This window comes from Hypomesus transpacificus, chromosome 23 (genome assembly GCF_021917145.1).
Source record: "Hypomesus transpacificus isolate Combined female chromosome 23, fHypTra1, whole genome shotgun sequence".
Classification (NCBI taxonomy): domain Eukaryota; kingdom Metazoa; phylum Chordata; class Actinopteri; order Osmeriformes; family Osmeridae; genus Hypomesus; species Hypomesus transpacificus.
In genome coordinates, this window is record NC_061082.1 from 6,145,111 (window position 1) to 6,167,881 (window position 22,771).

General features: G+C 48.1%; 1 protein-coding gene across 1 annotated transcript in view; it reads right to left on the reverse strand.

Annotated features, from left to right (window-relative positions):
* The window catches only part of kcnh3 (potassium voltage-gated channel, subfamily H (eag-related), member 3), a 60,408-nt gene extending 37,975 nt beyond the window's left edge, over positions 1 to 22,433 (reverse strand). The window contains 1 exon segment of the mRNA XM_047046229.1: positions 21,968 to 22,433. Coding sequence (XP_046902185.1) covers positions 21,968 to 22,043 — 76 coding nt within the window. The 5' untranslated portion in view covers positions 22,044 to 22,433.
* Positions 22,434 to 22,771: the final 338 nt, after the last annotated feature.

Consider the following 22,771-nt stretch of genomic DNA (forward strand, 5'->3'; position numbering starts at 1 on the left):
ACACACACACATGCATAAAACAAAAGACACAATGGGCATTGGCCTGACGGGAGAAACACTAGAATGACGCCCTTTTACTTCATTGTGTTTGTGTATGTGTGTGTGTTTGTGTGTGTGTTTGCTCTGGCAAAGGCTCTGGGGAAAGGCTGATCTGAACAGAGGACAGGTGGCACACAGCTCTGTGGGTAATTCAAAACCCTCTAGTGATCTAATATCACACACACACACACACACACACAAAACAGTATTATGTAGTTATTGGTGTTTTAGGGTTGTCCATGTTTATGGTTATAGGATTTGGTCAGGGGGTCTATAAATCACAGGGACCGGGGAGAGGAGGGGCTAAGGTGGTGTTCCCTTCCTGAGTGTCGCTGCCTTCTCCTCATGGCCTGACCAATAGGTATTGCATTGGTTTAGCATTTCTTTATTTCCGCCTATCCAGTCCATACTATTCTATCATCTTGGGTAGATGTAGAGTTGAGTGGACAGGGCTAAATGGAAAAGGTAAGGATCAGAACCAACCAGGTGGCAAAACACAGTGTTTATATGATAATCCTACCACTCATCATTCATTGGGCATCCATCATCATTTGAATGTCCAATGAGGCATATTGACCTGCCACCCTGCCAGCCTACCAGCCTCCCTGTCTGCCAGTCTGTCTGTTTGAGAGGTAATCGTTCATTTGTCAGAAGAGTTGTTTTATCGAGGTCTCTAAAAATTGATCTGGTTAAAAAAGATATGAGTCACACACAAACACACACACACAGAAACACGCACACACTCAAACAATTTATAATGTGGACTGGGATGAAATGGCCCATGGAATTCTCTCAGCATGCAACCCATATAACAAGTACTGTACAGAACAAAAGTGCTGAGGCACCAATATTTCGAAGTTCAACCATACAACTTCTCAACTTAACCTTCAACTGAGCATGTGAGCAATTATCCAAGTACCACAGCAACAGTCAAGTCTAATTCCACAGCTGAATTCAATACACATTATTGATAAACAGGATCCAATTTTATCCTAGACAGGTGTCGTAACGGCCAATACTGTACTTGAGGACAGGCTAATGCTACAACAGGTAGCCCTTCCACTTCCTCCCCTGACCTCTTAATTGGATGAGTGCATGCCGCCTGCTGAAAGGCCTCTGTGTGCTGATGAATATTCATGGTCCGGCCTAAGTGTATGCGTGAAAGTGCGTTTGGCTAATAGGAATCAATAACAGGACGGGTTCGCTGACATCCTGCCTTCAGCCCAAGTGATGAAGGGAGAGAGAGAGACAGAGAGAGAGAGACAGAGAAAGAGACAGAGACAGAGACAGAGAGAGAGAGAGAGAGAGAGAGAGAGAGAGGGTTAAGAGTCAGTGCGAAGAGACAGATGGGCAGAGGGAGGGAGAGGGGGAGCAGGGGAGAGTGGGTTGAATCTCATTTAGAGAACTTACCCTGATCAAGTCTAGCCGGTAACAGACGAGTGGAGGGAGAGAAGAAGGGAAGGAGAAAAAGAGATAGAGGTAGTCATCCAGCTGCCGTCTCATCTTAGAGAGAGATGAGGGTTAGGAACGGGAAGAAGCCCGCGTGCACACGCACACACACACGCAACCCCACACACAGACTTTAAAGGAGATATGAATTCATAGAGCTAATAAACAGCTATTCCGGAGAAGTTATTGGACAGCTGTGTGTGGACCTGCTAGTGTCAGACCCTCCATCTTCAAACTTGCACTGCAAGAAGCACTTGGGGATTGGGGGTTGGAGAGACAGGGAGTAAAGGAGAGGAAGATAGAGGGGGTGGGGGGGGGGGGCAAGGAGAGGGGGTGAGAGAGATGGCCAAAGGAGAGAAGATTGAGAGGGACGGAAAGTGTATGAAAATGAGGAAGGAGGCGATTGAAGCAGGGATAAGAGTGGTGGAGGAGTGAAGTATGAGGTGGTGGTGCTGGCTGATGTGAAATGAGCTGAGAAGAAGGGATGGGAAAAAAGAGGTGGAGAGGAGGAGTGCGGCAGGTGGCAAGTAGATGGGAGGAGCAGATAGGAGAGAAGATGGAGGCGGGGAGGCAAGCGAGAGCTGTAGGCTTTGCTCCACTGCCTTTATGGCGTTGGGAATGGGCCGTGGATAGATGGCTGAGCTCACTGAAGAGAAACACTTTGAGTCTCCATTACACTCAGGGCGCATCAGCAAATTCCTGCCGTCGACACACAACAAATTGTAGCTGAGCAGACAGGGCCCAGCCCCGGAGGAACCTGTACATGGTGGGAGGCCACATCAGAGAAAGGGACTTGAAAAAGGGGAGGGAAGAAAAAAAGACAGAGAAGACAGAGAGAGGTCGAATCTATCATTTCTCAAAGCTGACAGCCTCTCAATCATCAACCTCATCCTTAAAGAGCACAATGGGAAGGTCATATGTCACTTGTCCTATCGCTCTCCCTATTCCTTCTTCCCTTTTTCACTTTCCGCCGCGTGGCGCTGATGGATAACCCAGCAGATTGATGAGGAGTTGGACAGCCCCCTCCCCAACCCCTACCCCACCCACCCCCAGACACAACCTCTTCCCTGCCCACGGCAGGGGTTAGTCAGGCCTGAAGGCTCCATAGGGGCCAACACTCAACACTGGCTCCTATAGGGGGCAGGAGAGAGTCTGCCTCACATCTGGTGTTCTAGCTAAAGGACCTCCTGAATGGGTGCCTGGAGCCACCCTGCCGAGGCTGGTAGCTCTCTGATCTCACCCCAAAGACAAAACCCTGCCACCGGGGGAGACGAGCTCTCTGCATGGGGAACGGAGGAGAGCGGAGACTTAACGGAGGTGAATGCGGGGGCAGAGGAATGTGGTGGGGGAGATGAGAGGACGGAGGGATGAAAGGACCGGAGGATGGAGGGATGGTGGGGGGTCTCAGAAGTGTAACTGGACTGTATCCCCTGGGCTTTTCATCACCACTCGCTAGAGAGGAGGGGAGACGGGCCAGGTAACCATGGCGACAATGGTAGTGAATGCCGGTGTGTTCAGTGAGGAATTGAGATAATACCTCGTCCACCATTCAGACAACAAACCTCAAAGATCAATAGACATTAGGCCTGCTTTATGGTTCATATGGGTTATTTTGTTCCACGAGGAGTCTTTGTATTTGAGGCAAGATGTCCATTCCAAATGAGATTGTGTCTGACGACTCGGAAAATATCCCGACACAGACACGGACACAAACACAAACACAGATACACGCACACAAACCAAACACACACAACCAGAATCGAATCACAGGTCATCTTCTTTTACATCCTATAACCTAACTGACCTCCCTGCCTCTATAGCAGAATTCCAACCTGGAAATTGTCTAATCGTGTTAGCTTGCTAAGCTCAAGTATAGGGTAAGGTAAGGTAAGGTCATGCATACAGTAGATGTCAAGAAATGGCCACAGTATTGTGAGGACGCCATCATAGCTAGCTGGTCGTGAATGATAGCACATAACACACATATGCAACACACACATGTACACAACACGCCCACACATGCACATCCATACAGACTATTCTGGGGAAGAGCCCTCTGTCACAGATGTCCGGTTCAGAGGAGAGAGGAGGAGAGGGGAGGAGAGGCCTTAGTTAGTAATTGGATGACTCTGCCCATGTCCTGTGAGGAGCGGGTCCTGTCCTGTGTTCATGAACACATCATGTTCTAGGATCTGAATAATGGGAGTCATCATCAGGGCAGGACAGATGAAGGACCAGGGATACGAGACACTCTCTGTACCGAGATGAAAGATAAGAGATGAAACGGAATCCTTATCTGACTTCCAAGGCCTACAGACATCCTTCTCTACTCTATCCCTCTCTATGAGGGCTACAGCACAAACACACCCAACATGTATGACTGACACATGACCTGACATTTAGAAGGAGCAGGCGGTGAGGGACAGTATCAGTGGACAGGTTTATGGCTACTAACGGTTTTTAGAGTCCTGCAGCGCTGTGGTTTTACCTTTGCCCAACACATGATGAATATACTGCCTTCTCTGCGCTCTCATCATATCCATCCACCACAAGCTCTTTAAAACACATTCTGTCCTTACACAACCCTGCTTTCCCTCCCCCCCCCCCCTTTCTCTCTCTCTCTCTCTCTCTCTCTCTCTCTCTCTCTCTCGCTCTCTCTTATGCACACAAACACACAAAGACACACACAAACACTCATGCATGCATGCATTCATGCACATACACATGAACAAACACTCGAGCACACACAGATTGGACACGCACACACGCATACACACACAAACATACCCACCCCCTTTGCCTTTCATCACTTCTCCTCTCTGACCCAACCATGAAATGTGCTTTATTACAGCGGCATCAATGATATTGCTCTGAAGCAATCTGTTCCCTGTTATTATGTAAAGTTAGGTCATTGAAAGTGGATTCACTTACTGCACATTTAAACCAAAATGTTCCCTCTGTCTCTCTATCTCACTCACTCACTCTCTCTCTTATCTCTCTCTCACACAAACTCACCCAAGAGGTGAGACATTTACGTATAAACCAGACTTTTTTATTTATTTTCCCCTCTGCACAAACACATTTGCAGGTTCAAGCTTTCATGGTGCTACACCTCCAGAGCTGGTTTTCTGAACCAATCACATTGCCTTGTTGCCATGGGTGGTCCATCTGGGCATTGACTGTGACAAATCATTGTCTCATTCCCCATGGAGCACATGGCACAGCAGTCTCCATGATGATCTATACCCAACCTCTAACTCTAAGCAATGGAATGAGTACAGAAAATAGTCTATCTATTTCTAAGTCTCTTTCTTTCTCTATCTCTCTCATACCCTTACCGACAGTTTGAAACAACACAGTGCTGTGTATGGTAACACCTCATGCAGCACTCTAGCTCTCCTCCACCCACAACAACAATCTGTACACCCCAGAGAGAGAGAGAGAGAGAGAGACAGAGAGGGGAGAGAGAGAGAGAGAGAGAGAGAGAGAGAGAGAGAGAGAGAGAGAGAGAGAGAGAGAGAGACGTTGGGGGAGAGAGGAGAGAGAGCGGGAGGCCTGAGCAGAGAACTTCCGGAGTTAAATCGAGAACAGCCTTCGGAATCGAATCTGTCCCATTACACTAACACCCTCGCCTGGGATACTTCCAGGAATCCTCCTTTCCCGCCCCCCCCCAAGCCCCCTTCCACCCCCACAAAGATGCCGTTTTCTGGGGATAGAAGAGTGGAGGGAATGGGAGGCGCTGAGGGGGGAGACCGGGTGGGCCTCCCCCGCAAAGGGTCTCACACCGTGATACAAAAGCCAGGCTGGAGAGGTTTGTGTGTTATTGAACGTACAGTGTGCCAGCGTAGCCATCACAGATGCAAGGAGCTCTGGGATTTAACGAGGGTGATGGGAGAGGAGGTGTTGGATTGTAATGTGGAGGTCGTGGCTGACTGAAGCAGAGGCTGTGGTTTTCGAGCAGGGGGTCGGGGGGGGTGGGTGGGGGTGAGCGCAGGCAGGGGGTGTGATGAAGGATCCTGAGCCCTGTGAAAGCAGATTCCCTGGGGACTTCACACACTGGGGAGATGGATGGGGGGTGGGGGGGGGTGCACAGGATGACCCTTTTCACGATGAGCCTTGCAGACACATCTGCTGACGCTTCCAGTCCCGTGTTTGTACGTGCGCGCACGTGCGTGTGGCTGCGTGCATGCGTGTTTGAGTGTGTGCGTGCGAGCTCACGTGTATGTGTGTGTGGGTACTGTGCATGGATGTATGGCCCCCCTGCCGTGCCAATGTAGGTGTTGCTAGCCCTTACTGTCAGCCCCCCCTAACCACCCCTCCAATCAACCCCCCCCCCCCCCCCGCGCCTTGTAGTGTCCATGAATAAGGGAGGGGGGGGGGGGGGGGACCCACTCAAATATGTAATCTGACAAGAAGATTAGACCTACACCAAGCCCTTGTTACATCATAAACACTTTACCCCTCCCAGCATAATAATGGAACAGGGCAAGAGAGAGGAAGGGAGAGGGGGGAGGTGGAGGAAGAGGGGGAGGTGGAGGGGAGAGGGGGAGGAGGAGGGGAGAGGGGGGGGGAGAGGAGGGAGGGGGAGAGGGGGGGAGGGGAGAGGGGGGAGGTAGTGGAGGGAGGGGAGAGGGGGGGAGGTAGTGGAGGAGGGGGAGAGGGGGAGGCGGTGGAGGGGGAGGGGGAGAGGGGGGCAGGTGGAGGAGGAGGGGGAGAGGGGGGAGGTGGAGGAGGAGGGGGGGAGAGGGAGAGGTGGAGGAGGAGGGGAGAGAGGGGGGAGGTGGAGGGAGGAGGGGAGAGGGGGGAGTTGGGAGGAAGAGGGGAGACCCAACTGTGACATTTCCATCCTAATGTGTGGGTGGGTGGATCATGCTCCCTTTGCTGCATGTATGGGGGGGTGGCTGACTGTCAGTACTACACACACACACACACACACGTAGTGCACACTACACACACAGCTTGTACAGCCCCTGCTGCTGCCAATCCCAAGAATCCCCTCTTCACTTTGGATCATCTTCAAAGGGCCTCCTCCCCCGTGTTTGTGCTGGTGCACGAGGCTCCGAGCTCCTCGCCACTGTGTCGCTCCGAGGAGGAAACGACCATCTTCCTCCTCGCGTCTCCCTGTCCCCTGTCGCCTTCCACCCCCATCTCATCCCTCTGCCTCTCTCTCCTCTCTATCTCTCTCTCCGTCTCCCTCTCTATCTCTCTCTATCTCTATTCTCACCTCTCCAAAGTCGTCTACCCCATCATTTTCTAGTCCCCTAAAAGTGCTAAGCCTCTCATCAGAGCGCTCACATGGATCAGTAACTGTGGCGTGTGCAACACGTGCTGACGCTGGCTGGCCACCAGAGCTAGGCAGCAACAGTAACACTACAAAGAGTAGAGCTGTTGGACTTATACATGAATACAGGAACAAACTCAAATGAAAGATTAGCCCCGGGCCCCATCTTTCCCGCCACCTGTTCTCTCCTGTCTGGTGATGGATGGGGGTGAGCATGTGTGTTGCCTCCTCTCAGGCTGCTCCATGGGCCCCAGGAGAAGTGGGGGGTGGGGTGGGGCAGAGACAGTACTGCAACGTGTTTGGAGGGATTATGGAGCATGGTGGAGGTGTAGATATTTAGGGGGGGGGGGTTCCTTCTGGCAGAGCCGACAGGTTTGTGTGTGTGTGTGTGTTTGTGTGTGAGAGAGGGTGTGTGTGTGTGTGTGTGTGTGTGTGTGCGTGAGAGAGAGCGCGGGTGTGGGGGTAGGGTGATGGGTGACAGAAAGAGAGGCCAAGTCAATATTTAATAACTTTGTCTTTCTCTCTTCTATTCTCTCCCTCTCCCTCTCCCTCTCCCTCTCCCTCTCCCTCTCCCTCTCCCTCTCCCTCTCCCTCTCCCTCTCCCTCTCCCTCTCCCTCTCCCTCTCTCTCCCTCCCTCTCTCCCTCCCTCTCTCTCTCTCTCTCTCTCTCTCTCTCTCTCTCTCTCTCTCTCTCTCTCTCTCTCTCTCTCCCTAGATGTAGGTATCATTGCCAGAGGAAAGCAGAGGATTACACGGTTGTCCAGAGAATCCTTTGATATGTGTTGACCTTTCCTATCCTTCGTCACCAGTCCTTGGTATTTGTGGCCGCAAAGTCCTCAGGACCCTGACCCTCCATCATAGATCGATTGCTGGTGTGCACACGGCCTCAGCGTACAGGACCAGTGCTGATATGGTTCAGAACATCTCTACTATTTTATAAATGTGTTGAACCTGTGAGGGTAGTGTAAAGGGCTGTACAGGGCAGTTGTCCTCAGAGGGCACTGCACTAAAACTATAATAACAGTTTAAAGTATTCTGATTCTTGAAAAAGTTGCCAGGGTTGCCACTGAAATACTGTAGCATTTTCAGGATTCTGTGTGCATGTATCTGTGTGCATGTGTTTGTGTGTGTGTGTGTGTTTGTGTGTATATGTGTCCAAGGTGGGGAGGCCCTTTGAAAACACTTAAATCAACACTGGCTTTTGTTCCTTGTCAGCTTCATATAAATATTTTAGCAGTTTTGTTTTTTCCTGCTCCCTGCAATGAGTCTCCGGGGCTAAACAACTCCATACAAACGCACGCACACAAACATACAGTAATTAGTGAAACAGAGTTCATTGACTGAGGTTGTGCTACGCAGTATTTGTCACCTTTTGAAAAAGAAACCATTTGAAAGAATACATGAATGATTTATCGATGAGCATTGACGCTGCGATGCCACTCACAAAGTAACGTGAAACGTAAAGAAACGTAGGAGCTATTCAAAGACCGGTGACTTTGTACCACGTCATGTGGAGAGCGTGCACATCCTTTGGGAATAAATAAGGTACAAAGTGTTTTTGCCCTCATAGAAGGTTGCTGGTGGGGAGAGAACACACACAGAGACACACAACCTCACTTCCTTTGTCTGAGAGATGTGCCGGCCACCCTCGCCCGATCCACAGAACAAACACACTGTCCAATTACCAGCCTTTATTCAGAGGCAGCTGCTCTAGAGCTACCAAACAAATCAAAAGAGGCCGCTGTCTTAATTCTATCTCCACTGTGTGCCTGAGGGACAGGTCGGATGGAGCTGGGCCCAAACGGCTCCGATTGCAGCCATCGCTATTGGTAATTAATGGGATTTATTTAGGTCTTTATTCATCTTGGTGTCATGCCGTGACAGAATGGGACAAACATGACAAACTCCCTGTCGCCCAGTCCCTGTGCTACAACAGGTGCCATGGTAACTCCGGAGGCTGTGTCGTTCCTGTGGCGCCGGCATCCCCGCGGCGACACGCCGTGTGAAGAAGCAGACAAAAGAGCAACAACAGAACTGTCGTTTCTCCCAACAAAAGAGGGCGAGAAAATGAATGATCTCTCCTTGCCATGCTGCGATGCTCCAGTGGAACTTTGCAACTATGAATCAACTCCGAGGCCATGGCTGCCATACTCAAGCCATCTGACACACAGTCCTTCATTCACATAGATCATGGGGGTCAAATATGAGGGCTGGATCGGTTATACTGTGATGTCAGGAGGTAAAGATGCGTTAGCTGTGTGTGTGTGTTCAAGCATAAGGACTGACTGTAACTAAAAGGTACTTAGTTATTAATGTATTGATTGAGTAGGGTGGCTGCAGGGGCCACGGTCTGTTTATCATACATATTGATCTAGAAAGTGACATACAGCAGCGTGAAGGCTACATGACGCTACACTTTGACATTTCGACATTTCACGAGTGATTGTAGGGCTGGATGGGATGGGAAGGTGATTGGTCACCTTGCCCATCGAGGTGACTGCAGAAAGGAAAGTGGGGTAAAAGTGTAAACAGCTACTGAGCCATACGTTATCCAGGCGGGGGGAAAACGGCTCTGCAACTGCACAGGAGCTTGGAGACATGCTCACTGTAGTCTTCTCAAACAGCTCCTCTCCTCAAAAGTGTTCTCACACTGTTACGGCCTCTCTCTCTCTCCCCCAAAAACCCGGGGGCGTTGCGTTCCCTCTTTCGGGAGGCGTACGTAACACACACGCACAGAGGCCGTGGTCTGAGACTGAGAAACAGCTTTATAATGAGGGCGTGTCGAGAGGAAGGTCACAGGAGAGAATGCAGATGAGGCGACCCTGGAGAAAAGGTGACAGCATGCGAAAGCACACCTGTTACACATTCATGAGGAAAGAGAGGAGACAGAGAGAACGACAGCAAATCAAGAGACTGCGAAAGAAAGAGAGAGAGAGAGAGAGAGAGAGAGAGAGAGAGAGAGAGAGAGAGAGAGGGAGAGAGAGAGAGAAAAAAAAAAATGAGTGAGTATGTAAATGGTATGCAGCTCGTCCATCATCAGGAGTTGCTACTGCACATGCTCTTTCCACCAGAACAGTCCCCACACTGTTCTATCTCACTAGTCCCTCATCACACCACCCTCCACACAGCCTGCATAAACAACACATCTTCTCAGCCTGGAGCAGGAGCCATGCTCATCCAAGGCAGATAAAACAGCAGTGGGAAATGTTCGACAGAAGAAAGAAACAAGCCGAAATATTAAAGTCTCGATGTGTTAATGGGGATTTCAATGAGGACCGGCTTTCAGAGGGAGACTGCCTCTGGCTGAAAAAGCTCATCGGGTTATGAAATTTAAAAAAAACGAGGGGGCCCGTCATGGTGACTGAGTTATGTTTCAGTCACTGTGTCACTTTCTACACGGCAGAACCAGTAGGAGTTTGTAAATCGAGCAGGCAATACCGGCCCCAGGTCTACCTGTTGAATCTTAGTGAGTTAGAGCACGTTGTCTGAGACTGTGGTGAGTCTCAGGAAGGGAGCAGACAGCCTAGACAGGAAGAGAGAGTCCCTCTCCCAGGGAGCAGAAAGACAAGGCGGATATCAACAGCTTGTTGTCTGTCTGATATTCTCCTGTCAGCTCCTGGATTGTCGATGATTCCTCTTGGGACAGCTCAGGCACGTTATGCTTCTGTCTGTGTGTGCGAGTGTGTGTGTGTGTCATTACAGCCTTAGACCGCTGTCGCTCGTTTCTGCTCTGATGAATGGTTTGCTGTGTTTTACCAGCATCAAGAGGATTTATCTTAACCAGCTGAGCAGCATATCACTCAGAGCTGCTTTGATGCTGTGTGTGTGTGTGTGTTTGTGTGTGTGTGTGTGTGTGTGTGTGTGCGTGAGTGTGCGTGCGTGCGTGTGTCGTGAATATTGGTTCATGCACACTCTTGCATGTTGGAAATATGATGTCCTCTACACATCCCTTCCTAGGTAAGCCAGAAAAAAGAGTCAATTTGCATTGTGAGCCTCTCCTAGACCCTGATATGGATCTGTGTGTCAGTGTGAGCTGTACTGGGAGTGTCAGTGCAGAGACAGGGCAGATGGACCGTTCTGGCGGAAACGCAGCAGTACTGGGCGACAGCAGGGACAATGGGACTGGAAAACACCTGATAAAACGTGACAAATGGTAAAAACAGAGGGGGGCGGGGAGCGGTTTGAGAGAGAGAGAGAGAGAGAGAGAGAGAGAGAGAGAGAGAGAGAGAGAGAGAGAGAGAGAGAGAGAGAGAGAGAGAGAGAGAGAGAGAGAGAGAGAGCAGGGTGGTGTAAGGACAGAATGTTTTTGAAGAGCTTGTGGTGGACGGATATGATGAGAGCGCAGAGATGCAGCATATAGAGAGAGACGGCGAGAGGGAGATAAGGACAGAGACATGGGGCGAAGGAGAGAGACAGACAGGTGAAAGAAAAGAGCCAGACAGGCAGGCAGAGTGCAGCTCACGGTGTTGCGAGGGGAGTAGCTGTTCACAGACCTGCTTGGTAACGACAAGCCATGAGCAGGCCTCCCAGACAGTCAGAGCTGGGGACCTGGAGAGGAGTGACAGGGACTAATGGACTATCTGCTACTCACTGTCCCCTGTGTGTGACACACACGCCCAGCCCTCCCTCACTCTCCGTACACCCCTCCTTCACCCATCTCTCCTGTCTCTGCTCCTTCCATTGTCTGTGCTCCAATTAGACCCAGCTACCAGCTGGGTTCTGGGGGTGGGGAATGACAGAGTGCCGGTCTTGTGCGGCCCATAGGAACAGAGCCAACACAAAAGGATAAAACATCTTCCCCAGATTTCCCCAGAAACCTCCCCTGAATGGCACACCTAGTTATCAACAGTGATGAGTATTTATTATTTGGGGGGCCTTCAGAGAACATCACAGAGATAAAGAGAGAGAGAGAGAAGAAAGAGAGGGGAACATGAAAGGAGGGCTGTGGTGGGACAGAGACAGAGATGTCTCAGAATAGCTCAGCTAGCTACGAGAGAAGGCAACGTGACCCTTATTCCATTCTTTAAAAGATGTCATTTAATCGATCTATGGGCCAAGGTGGGTATGCATGTATCCTTGAGCAGCATTAGGTATTGCTGACTGTCTTAAACTGAGCTAAATGGTCTACTGGAGGCTTCCTCTCATCTATCTTGCCTGGGAAAGATGGGACAGGCTACAGAGTAACGTTAATATTCATGAATGCAAATGCAAACAGCCAACACTGAGGCTTGTCAAGGGACAAGGCAGTCGCCCCTTCGTTTACTGCTGCTAAATGTTTCATGTTAGGACCCAGACCAATTTGTCTCTGGGTAGACTGCTTATGCCTGGGAGGGAATAGATTGGCTTTCTACTGCATGTCCTTGAAATCATTGAGGGCTCTGATGTATCTGCTAATGTTCTACAACTGATTTAATCAATAAAACCACAACATATTTATTGAATTGCGTGTTGATAACAACAAAATACCGATACTTGATTTAATTGAAACATAAGGATTGTGACCAAACGCATACACTGACATATAACCCAAAATCAGTACAGCACACATACAACACACACGCACACAAACAAACAAACACGCAAACAAAAGTATACAGGACACTTCTCCTTCAACTGATTGGGTCAGTTGAGGCAGACACAATCATGTCCAGAAAAACATTCCCCACTCTCCAGCTTGCCTCCATTCATGCATAATATACACTCACGTGTGGACATGCTCAAGTGCAGACCCAGTCAGTCCCAGTCAGAACGCTACACTCATTCACCATCAGCAGAGGCAGAGACACTCAAACACACCCCATTCAAATCCTTCCCAGACCAACAGGCAGTCAAATAGTTATTTCCATATAATACACAAAAATGGCTCCTGTTTAGCATATCTCTCTCTTTCTCTCTCTCGCTCTGAAACACACAAAATAAAAATACAGAAAACAGAAGAGTGAACATTAGACGGCTAAAACGACCTGAATGTCTGCATGTGCCTTATTGTGAGATGGGGAACAGGTGAGGCAAAAGAGAGGCTCAGCAGGATAACTGGAGCAGAGAGGCACCAATTCAACTTCCAGGGGCGCTGCACTGAATCTTTAAAGAACTCTATAAGAAAAGCACGACTCTGCACCGGTCACCTTCAACTGGGCAATCAGACATCACTGCTTAAACATGTTCCAACAGGAACCACAGACAAAACAACTCTTACAGCTGGGGTTACAGTACGTTGTTTCAGATAACTGAGGATGTTACACTAATGGGTATTTCCTCACTGAGGTGGCCTGGGACATGCCTGTGGGGCCTAATCAGATTCAGGACCCCAGGCTTCACTTAGAAAATAGATTAGGGCCACTGTAGTGGAGTATACCAGCCCCAAGGAACCTCGCAGGATGGGAGGACCGCGCACACACACACACACACACACCCACACACAAACACACACACAAACACACACACCCTGAAAGCAGGCTGCAGGGAGGTTGGACACCGGCTGTGGCACAGCTGCTTTAGAACTCAAAGAAGCACAAAGCCATTACCCAGCTAATGAGTGTTGGGCCTGTCCTGGGGTCATGCAGGGAGGCAGAAAACACACGAGGCAAAACTGTTCCGCCAAGCACTTTCAAATCTACAAACTGCAGTGCTGTTGAGGTGCCAGCTACAGTTAAGGTAATGGTTTGAACTACAGCTTCAGTGGGGTTACCTCTAAACAAAAAACACGGCAAGTCAGCAACTTTCCTGTCTCTGTCAGCCGTCTGACAAAAAACCACCTCATCCAAACACATAGTCTGGGTAAAAATCGGGAGCTAATCTTATACAGACTTAAGTGAAACCAAAGTTCAATGCGTACCAGAAAAACACACTTTTGGGAAGCGTGACTGTGTGCGAGTGTGTGTGAAAGCAAAAGAGCTGTGGACAGAACAACAGAGTATATCTAATTAGGAAGATGACGTCTACTCTCTTCTGACCAATCAGCACTGGCCAATCATGGCTGATTCTCAGAACTGTGCCTTATTGAGTGTGTGTGTGTGTCCTTTCCTCCATCCTTTACCCCAGGCCTAACTTCTGAATTAATCTGCAGCGTCTGACTCATCTATTTAAGGCAGTAGACATGATTGGTTTGAATGGTTAGTCAGCGGCCAGCAGACCTGCCAAGATGATCTATTTCACATCATCTCAGAACACTTCAAAATCAGCCCTGATTGACTGTGGCTGTCAGTACCTTAGCCTGAGATAAGCCTTCAACCACAGCCCTCCATTGAGAACAATTAGCATTGCAAGCTTCACCTGTGCTCTGCCCATAGCCTCTGTTCATATACCCTGCCTGTTTCTCTGTTACCGGCCAGATCAAACCAGTATTTTTCTTGTGTCTTCCCAGCGTTTCCCTGTTACTTTCCTGTACAGACCTCTGCCTGTTTTACCCATATTTTTTACTTTAGTTTTCTCGGATTCTGTTTTTTTCGGTTTAGATCTCGACTGTCCCTGGATTCCGAGCATGCCTGCTGTGTTTGTACCTGTTTGATGTGTGACGTTTGTTAAATCATCGCTTTTTCAATGTGTCACTCCTGCTTTGTGTCTGACAGTAGCCGTGGACAGTCATTAAAGAATCATCATTAAAGACAGTCATTAAAGAATCCTTGCCTTACCTGGCTTATTCAAAAGGAAGTATGTGAAGGAAATCAAGCAGCTTGTTTAACCCTGTGTTTTACCCCACGTACAGGCCTGTGTATTTTGGGGGTATTTTGTATATTAAGTTTAAGTCTCCTCTTATTGTATGTTGTGTATTTTGATGTCCTGTTATTATTTCCTCTTCTATCTTGCCTGCTGCAATGCTGCAGTTTTTACTTAGGAATTAATAAAGTACCTACTACTACAACTATATTAGGATAGCCCTCAGTATACAGATAAGAAGCTTATGTATAAATGCAATTTACAGTACATACATGTTCTCGTGATGAGTCAGAGCTATAGCATTTGTTAAGTTCATGACTCACGCATTTATCAGTCACATGATCTGCTAGAAAAAAACTTCACCCATTCTCTTTCATATAGAGAGAGAGGGGGGGAGGTGGGCGGTGGTTTGAAACTGGATCTGTGGATGTGCTTGGTAACATCAACAGGCTGATTCTGATACCGCATATCAGTCTCATAACAAGTTATCATTATGTTTTGGTCCAGTATGGAAAATGTGGCTTGACAGATGCAGCAAGTCTCTCTGACCATCTGCCATTTACCGAGCAGCCCAAGGAAAAATAAACACTTCTTTTCTTCTTGTCTGAGGTGTTGCTTACGTACAGGCTAGGTTTAGCCAGACGAGAGGTGGTCTGCAGTCAATACTCCTGGGCCAGAATCTGGTTTGTTAGGATTACAATTACTGCACAGTTCAGAGTAATGTAGGCTATAATTACTATAAATATATTAATATGGTGGGTGTAATGCTATAGACTGCTCATCTAGTCAAAAATAAGGACACAAATGCACAGACAAACAACACAAGCATGCAAAGTCATCACGCGAACGTACACTACTAGAGAGGAGGATTGTATCTGGGAGAAGGATTACCTCCGCTGACAGGCTTGTGTTTACTCCCTGTCTCTCCTCAGTGAGCAGGAGGAGATGGGGAGTGACAGGGCCTGAATGCTGCCTGCCTTCTCATGTTTGCCTCACTTGGCTTGACTGCTGCTCCGGCACGGCCAGGTTTGTGGCTTTGTCTCAAGCGGTCACATGACTGCATGTAGAATCATCGAAATGGCGCGATTATCTTTTTGAAACAGTTCATTAGTACATTATCGGGTTCACCTACCAGCAACAACTGCCAACTGGACGAGTACCAGGCATCGAGTAGTGTTGAAAAGCAATGTGTCAACTGACATATCAATTCTGCTGGAGGTGGAGAGAGTTACACAGAACAGGGGACATGGAGGAAGAGAGAGATACACATAACAGGAGACATGGAGGTCGGGAGAGATACACAGAGAAGATGGGACGTGGTGATAGGCACACAGAGAATATCAGGGTAGAATATGGATCGCTGGCTTGTGACCACGCACGTAAGTAATTTGCTGATCGCCACTGGGATCATTGAAAGCTTTTTATCAGCGCTAGTAGATTAGGACGATTGACCGGGCTGGTTACTTGACATATAATCAATGCAGTGAGTCTCAATCATGATTGAAAGTATATGGTTACCATTGAGAAACCTTCAAGAGCCACGCGTGAATGAAATTCTACAGTCTATCACAGGGATTCTGGATTTTGTGCCGCTGTGCGTGTATTGTTAAGGGTTTAGGAGAAATGAAGGGGTTACAAACATTGGGGGCTTTTGTCCTTAGACCTAATCGTCTCCACCTGGGGCCTACCTTCATCTACACAGGGTTCTACATCTCAGGCGGACAGAGTCACTGTTAACATCACCAACATTGCATCAGGCATTCACATGCAACAGCTTAAGATGAGCTGGGCAACGTGGAGCTCTTGCATTCCTGGCTCCTCCTCCACAGCTCACCCCCCAAACCTCGCCTAGCTATCAGTCACAGACGTTGTCTGTTTGCATTGAGATGAACTAATTACTGCCTGGATGGAAGCCAGGATATGTCTTGAGACTCCAGGGAGCTGGAGAGGATTTGCCTACGAGGTTCATCTACACGGCCCACTGTTTGTTCTTGTTCTGCATGAAGCCATCCCTGAGAGGCAGGGCATTTCTTTTCAGAGTAAAGGAATAAACGATTCTTTCTTTCTCATCCTCTCCTGCACACTGCTCTCCTCTTCTCTTTTATGTTTCCACTCCTGTCCTCTCCTTTCCTCTTCTCTTTACTCCTCTCCCTCTCCTTTACTAACCTCTTCTCTCTACTCCTCTCCCTCTCCTTTACTAACCTCTTCTCTCTACTCCTCTCCCTCTCCTTTACTAACCTCTTCTCGCTACTCCTCCCATTCGACATGCACTTCACGTTTGGAACATTGTCTCTCGTCTGTCCTAATGGGCCTCCTGTCGCTTTGGCTTCAGCACCTCCATTTAATCCTAAGTACCCACCTCTGGGTCATTTGGTTTTCCTCGACACCATCATTTGTTCCTGCCTCGTTCGGAACACACACAGGTTCAGAACACACAAACCTGACGTGACGGCTTCATCTTGGGTCTATTCCTGTGCAAGTCCTTGCCTGGCTAAGGGTCTGCAGCTTTGTCTTCAGAACCTCAACGAGGGGCTAAAATAAGACTGCAATTCCCGGCTAAATCAAATAAGCCCAGGAAAGAGGTGGCGACGAGCCATCTTGACATTTTAGACACCTGTGGCCCCTTGCTCTTGCAAAGAGCCAGCAAAGCGCCATCTTTTCCTGGGTCGTTTAAAAAGGTATTTTAAATGGCTGCCGAGATCCACTCAAGATCACAACCTCTATCCTCATTGGCCCTCGAGTATTAATTACCAGGGGTTGTTACCCCGGTGTAAAGATATTTCTAAGAGTGTAACTTATGTTGAGGGTTTGTACCATTAACCCCCATTGTGTGTGTGATCACTGTGCTGTCACTGTGCTGTCTCTTTGTATAAGTGTCAGCTTAATGGAACAGCCTGCAGGAAATGCCCATAAAGTCTAATGACACATCACTGAAACCTAGCTTCCCAGTGTGATCCCACAGGAACTACACCTTTTACCGTCCTCTCAGCAGAGAGGGCTCCAGTATCACTTTGGCATTGTGAAACCGATAAGCGCTACAGCCTAGTGTGGTCACTCTAAACCAGAACACTGTAATCTTTTTCCTGGCTTTTGAAAAACTCTAACTCATAATTCTAGGTGCTGTCATCAATTTAAATTCTATGCGGCCTTTGTCGATATTGATGGCCTTTAAGCAGGTTTAAGCAGACAGTCATTGTAAATAATAAATGAGTGTTTGGATATCTATTGATCGCAGCCCACCCACTTCCTGGTACACAGTCTGGAAAGTGCATTGACGCAGATGGTGAATATGAGCTCACAAACAATTCTCAGATCAAATGTGACGGACAGGTGAATTTGTTTTGTGTGTGTGTGTGTGTGTGTGTATACGTGTGTGTTTGTATGACCAGACTACCTAGGTCATACAGATGTACACACCAAACTACATAGTACACAAAATGCAAAACATGTTCTGTATTCCACGGGCATACCAAAAAATTTTCATATTCTTAGTAGTTAGAAGCATCATACTGTTAGACTTTGATTCATGAGGAGGTAGGCACAGTACTTTACATTGATAATCAACTTTTATAATCATACTTCAGACTTTTTTATTGCTGAAATAATGAACTGAGCTCTCTTTATACCCCGTCATCTTGTCATTATAAATGTGTGAGAGCTATTCTAATGAATAGGCTCATTAATTCTCCTCTCAAATCACATTCCAAATGAAAAATTGTGTTACTGCCCAATACAAAATACCTCTCTTCTACAGTATAAACCAATACTATGTTTTATTAGCGTGTGTGCTTGTGTATGTGTCTGCACATGTGTGTTTGTATGTGTGTGTGAGTGAGTATCATACGTGCATATGTGTGCTTGTATCGACATTTGGGAGTCTTTGAACCGCAAGCATGAGGAGTAAAATCATGTAGTGGCCTGGAAGGAAATTGTAGGTGTCACCACAACATGCCACCAGTCCTCGGTTGCGTCTCTGTCACGACCCTTGTTCTCTTTGACCCTCAAACTCCCACCACTCCTTCTAACAGTCATACCCACCCCTCCACCCCTCCACTTCCCATCCCCCCACCCTCCTCTACATCCTTTCCCATCCTATCTTCCTCTGCTACCTTCCTAGTTTCCCCCTCTCTAACCCCCCTCCTTACCTGCTCCATGAGTCTCTCTCTCTCTCCCCATCCTGGGATGGCCTCTCGTTTTCTCTTTCTCCTGGGGGATGCCGTGAGCCTGCCCAGTGTTCATAATGAGAGGCAGATTGGGTCTGACCTGGAGATGGTGTTCTGCCCCAGGGAGACCCCAAGCACACTCGAAAACAAACAAACACACAAACACACACAAGCAGCATGCAAGTGCACACAATCTCTCTCTCTCGATCCCTTTCTCTCCATCTCCGTGTCGTGTTTCTCTCCCCACATCGCTCCGCTGCGTCCCGGCTCTGCTCCCAGGCCCCGCCAGCCATGTACGGTCACTGACCCCCGTCAGCAGACAACACACTGCTAGCTGCTGCTGGGATGTGGTCACGCATGGTGACTCTTCGTCAATGTCTACCTTCATTTGGACCCATCTGCATGAATGCTGTAAATTCCACAGATTTCCCTAATTACGGTAATGTACAGGACAGACACATGCTATAGTTTCTGTGCAGAACACTGGGGCTGATACCTCCTGTGTATTGATAACACATACTAGATAGCACTTTCAGCCCATGGTGGTCATGTGTTCTGACCTCTGGAGGCTTTCATTCCACACTATCACCAGGGCAGGAGCAAAACACCTTGGAGTGCCTGGAGACCCGGGGGAGTGATAGTGGGAGAGAGAGAGAGAGAGAGAGAGAGAGAGAGAGAGAGAGAGAGAGAGAGAGAGAGAGAGAGAGAGAGAGAGAGAGAGAGAGAGAGAGGGAGAGAGAGAGAGAGAGAGAGAGAGAGAGAGGGATCAGGACAGAGAGGGGTGTCTCGTAGGTGGTGTCCTGTCAGGCACAGAGCTTGTCCAGAGAGGTCCATCTGTTGGGCATAATTGGGGCCTAACCTGATTAGGATGGACCATGCCCACCAAATGAATATGTCTGATTGTTCATTTAGGCTCAAAGATCTTTTGCCTTGATTAAGGAACTTTTCTGGAAAGCAGAAATCAAATGGACAGCGCTGTGTGAGCTGTGGGGCGTAGCCTCGAGATTAGTCTCCAGCTACAGTGTAGTCTCCAGCATGAGTCAGAGTGGGAGGGTTTATAAATATGAGATGATTGTGACTCCCACAGTCGGATTCAAGCTCGAGGTGTGATTCTAGCAAACTACACAGACGTGTGATGTCATAGGATCCTCAGATAGCGTTTGGTTTTGGCCAACATAACCTGGAGTGAGGAAGGTTACATTACTGGAACAGGACTTTTTAGATACTGTTATGCTTTCTTTGTGAATATAAACGGATAGAGAAATAGAAACATAGACCATCTTAATTGTGAGTCTATATCTAACCACCTAGCACATCTTCATCAAGCCAGAGACATGGCATACATTTCTGTGCTTGCAACTTCCTCTCTGTGCTCTCTACTTCTTCTGTACTGTATTCTAATCGTGCAGTAAATAGGAAGTGGATTGACTATCTGTCAAAACGTCTTTTCTGTACTGATGTGTCAGCTTGCACGCCACCACTGTGACAGACCATTAAAAAAACACAACGACATGTGTGTTTGTCACAGCATGGAACAAAATATTTATATTTAGCCCCCCCCCCCCCCCCCCCCCCCCCCCCCCGGCTCCACTGTTGTGGTAACCACTGACCCCCCCTTGGGGACCCCCCCCCCCCCCTCCAACCCTGGGCCTCGTGCCCCTGCTAACAGCCAGAGAGGCCAAGCTGAATTCTTGACATCCATGGGAGTTAATTACAATGACTGCACTTCCCTTGCTGGAGGTGTGTAATTAGTCGACATGCAATGCAAATTGAGTTTTTGCTCTCAGAAATCGCTGAAGCTGATCGCTATGAATGAGGCCATAATCTGAACATAAGTGTCTGAGGGTTTGAAAGGAAGGAACACGGGGGGGGCTTCTGCTTTCAGAGCCAAATGAGGAGGTCTGGTTGGTGGGTGGAGTGATTCCTTGAGTCACTGTGTTGAAGTTGAATAGTGATCTCGGATGGCATGATGTAGCTGACGAAGGAGTGAGGACTATTGGAGATGCAGCAGGATATAGTATGGTATCATCCCAGACCAATCAAAAGCGTGATTTGAACCAGCAGATGTTCCCTGTTGGCCATATCCAAGCTTGGGCTGTAACACAATGGTCCTTCTAATAGTATTGACAAAGCGTGCCTTTTCAGTTCCACAATAAGACCATGATAATTCATTTGTGTCAATATTGGGAAAGCTTCTAAGGGGTTCACTGAACTAAAAAAACATATTTTTTCAGACCAATAGGGTTGCATAGCACTCCTTTTCAGTGAGTGAAAGGGATCTAGGTTCTCATGAATTATTTCATATAAATCAAATCCATAAGATGAGCTGCAGTTTTTCTCTGTACTCGTCTGGTTCAGAAAGCAGAGGGGGAAACAGACAGCTCGGCTGAGATGGAGATCTGCCTCTCAGCGTGTTCGCCTCGCCGTTAGATAGAGCTTTTGATCAAGCTGTCACACTTAAATGGTTTAGGGGGAACACTCGCCCAACTCGCACACACCATCTCCATCACAATGGATCAAAACGCATAGAGAGAGAAACTCGCGCGGCCCCTGCACCTTGCCGCCCGCCCACATCCTCTGCATGCGCCCTAATGCGCACGGGCTGCTCATCGCATCTGTTCAAAATTCTACTAGAGCCCCCTCTGAGCGCGATTGACTATAGTCTTCCCAGACACAAATACATTTATTGCTTTGAAAGAAAAGAAAAGAAACGTATTTATATGCACTGGTTGAAAAAAGAAAACACTTCATACCAATGAACACAGAATATGAGCGGCAGTATCTCTTAACTGTTCCAGACCTACTCTTCATATTTTGTGAATTGTATTTTCACCTTCAAAGCTCTGAATGTATAGTCTACAATTCATTCTGATTCAGCCCACCTACATAAACAGATTTGAACAGAACAATTTAAGTCTTTGGCGCAACCGAATGTGCCGCACTTAGGAACGGAACTGGACCAATAACCTTTCAAAACCTTCTATAAAAAGTGTAACAAAACAAAATTACCGACTTGATCACAAAACTTTGGCTTCGATGAGTGTTATCTTTCTGATAATGTCGCACTTTTATCGAATAATTGTTACATTGAATGGACTTTGCAATCCAAATATCCGAACAAATGAAAGTATGCTATCCTTTAGAAGCTGCATGCAAGCTCTTAAATAAATATACAACTGAACACAACACACACATAGTGGCCCCTAGCCTGCGGTGAATGGGACCCACGCGTTATTAAGGTGGCTGCGTGTATGGTAGCCATTAGTTTAACCTGTTAGTCTTGGTTCCTAACTAGAATAGTCGCTTGGAAAAGTAATGGGACACAACAAAAGAGGCTTTTAGATTAACTGTGATTTCCAACTTCAGGTTGGTTACTCACGGGTGCCATCGAAGCGGGTGGCGATGGTGTCCAGGAAGGTGTTCTGTGGTGCCAACAGACCTCTCATGACCGGCATCCTGGACCGAGTCGACTGTGTTCTCCTGCCACGGCGCCCCGGGGCATTGGACTCTTGCTCAGATCCGAAGCCGGGCAAGAATCGGGATGTACCTGGCGCGCATCCTAGCCCCTGGAGGAGCGCGCCGATCCGAGATACGCGTGGCTCCACTTTGAGACCGGGGTTGTGACCATATCCTTCAGAAGAATCCGCACATTACGGGTCGTTGGACCGCAAACCCTTATACTTAGCCAGTCTAGAACGCTATATAATCGGTAAATTAGGTAGGCAGTTTGATTAGGCGGAATTTGCACGGCGTTAAAACTGTGACTTTTCACAGCGCAGCGTTTTGGATAACGCCAGTTTAGGTGCTGATGCTGCTGTGAACGGAGCAGGCTCCTCCTTGCGCGCTCTCCATCTCCCTCTCAGTTGCTTGGTTTCTCTTGGTTACTACTCCGAGCAGATGTCAAGTCACGTGACATCTTTAGGGACTCTTCCAAGTCATGCTCCTGTGACTGTGAGGCTGGTCGGGGTAGGTTTGCAATCCCCCTAGCGAGAGACCTGTAGCCGACACTTTCATTTGAGGAAGAGGTTCTCTCGCCACACCGCTGCAAATCTGGCAGCATGACAAACCTCCACTATTGCCTTTTGTGGAAATACTAAAACACAAGTTAAACATCTGTGTTTAACTTTGCATCCAGTTTAAGCAATTGTTATGCTGTTTAAACAAATTTGACAGAGGCTAATCT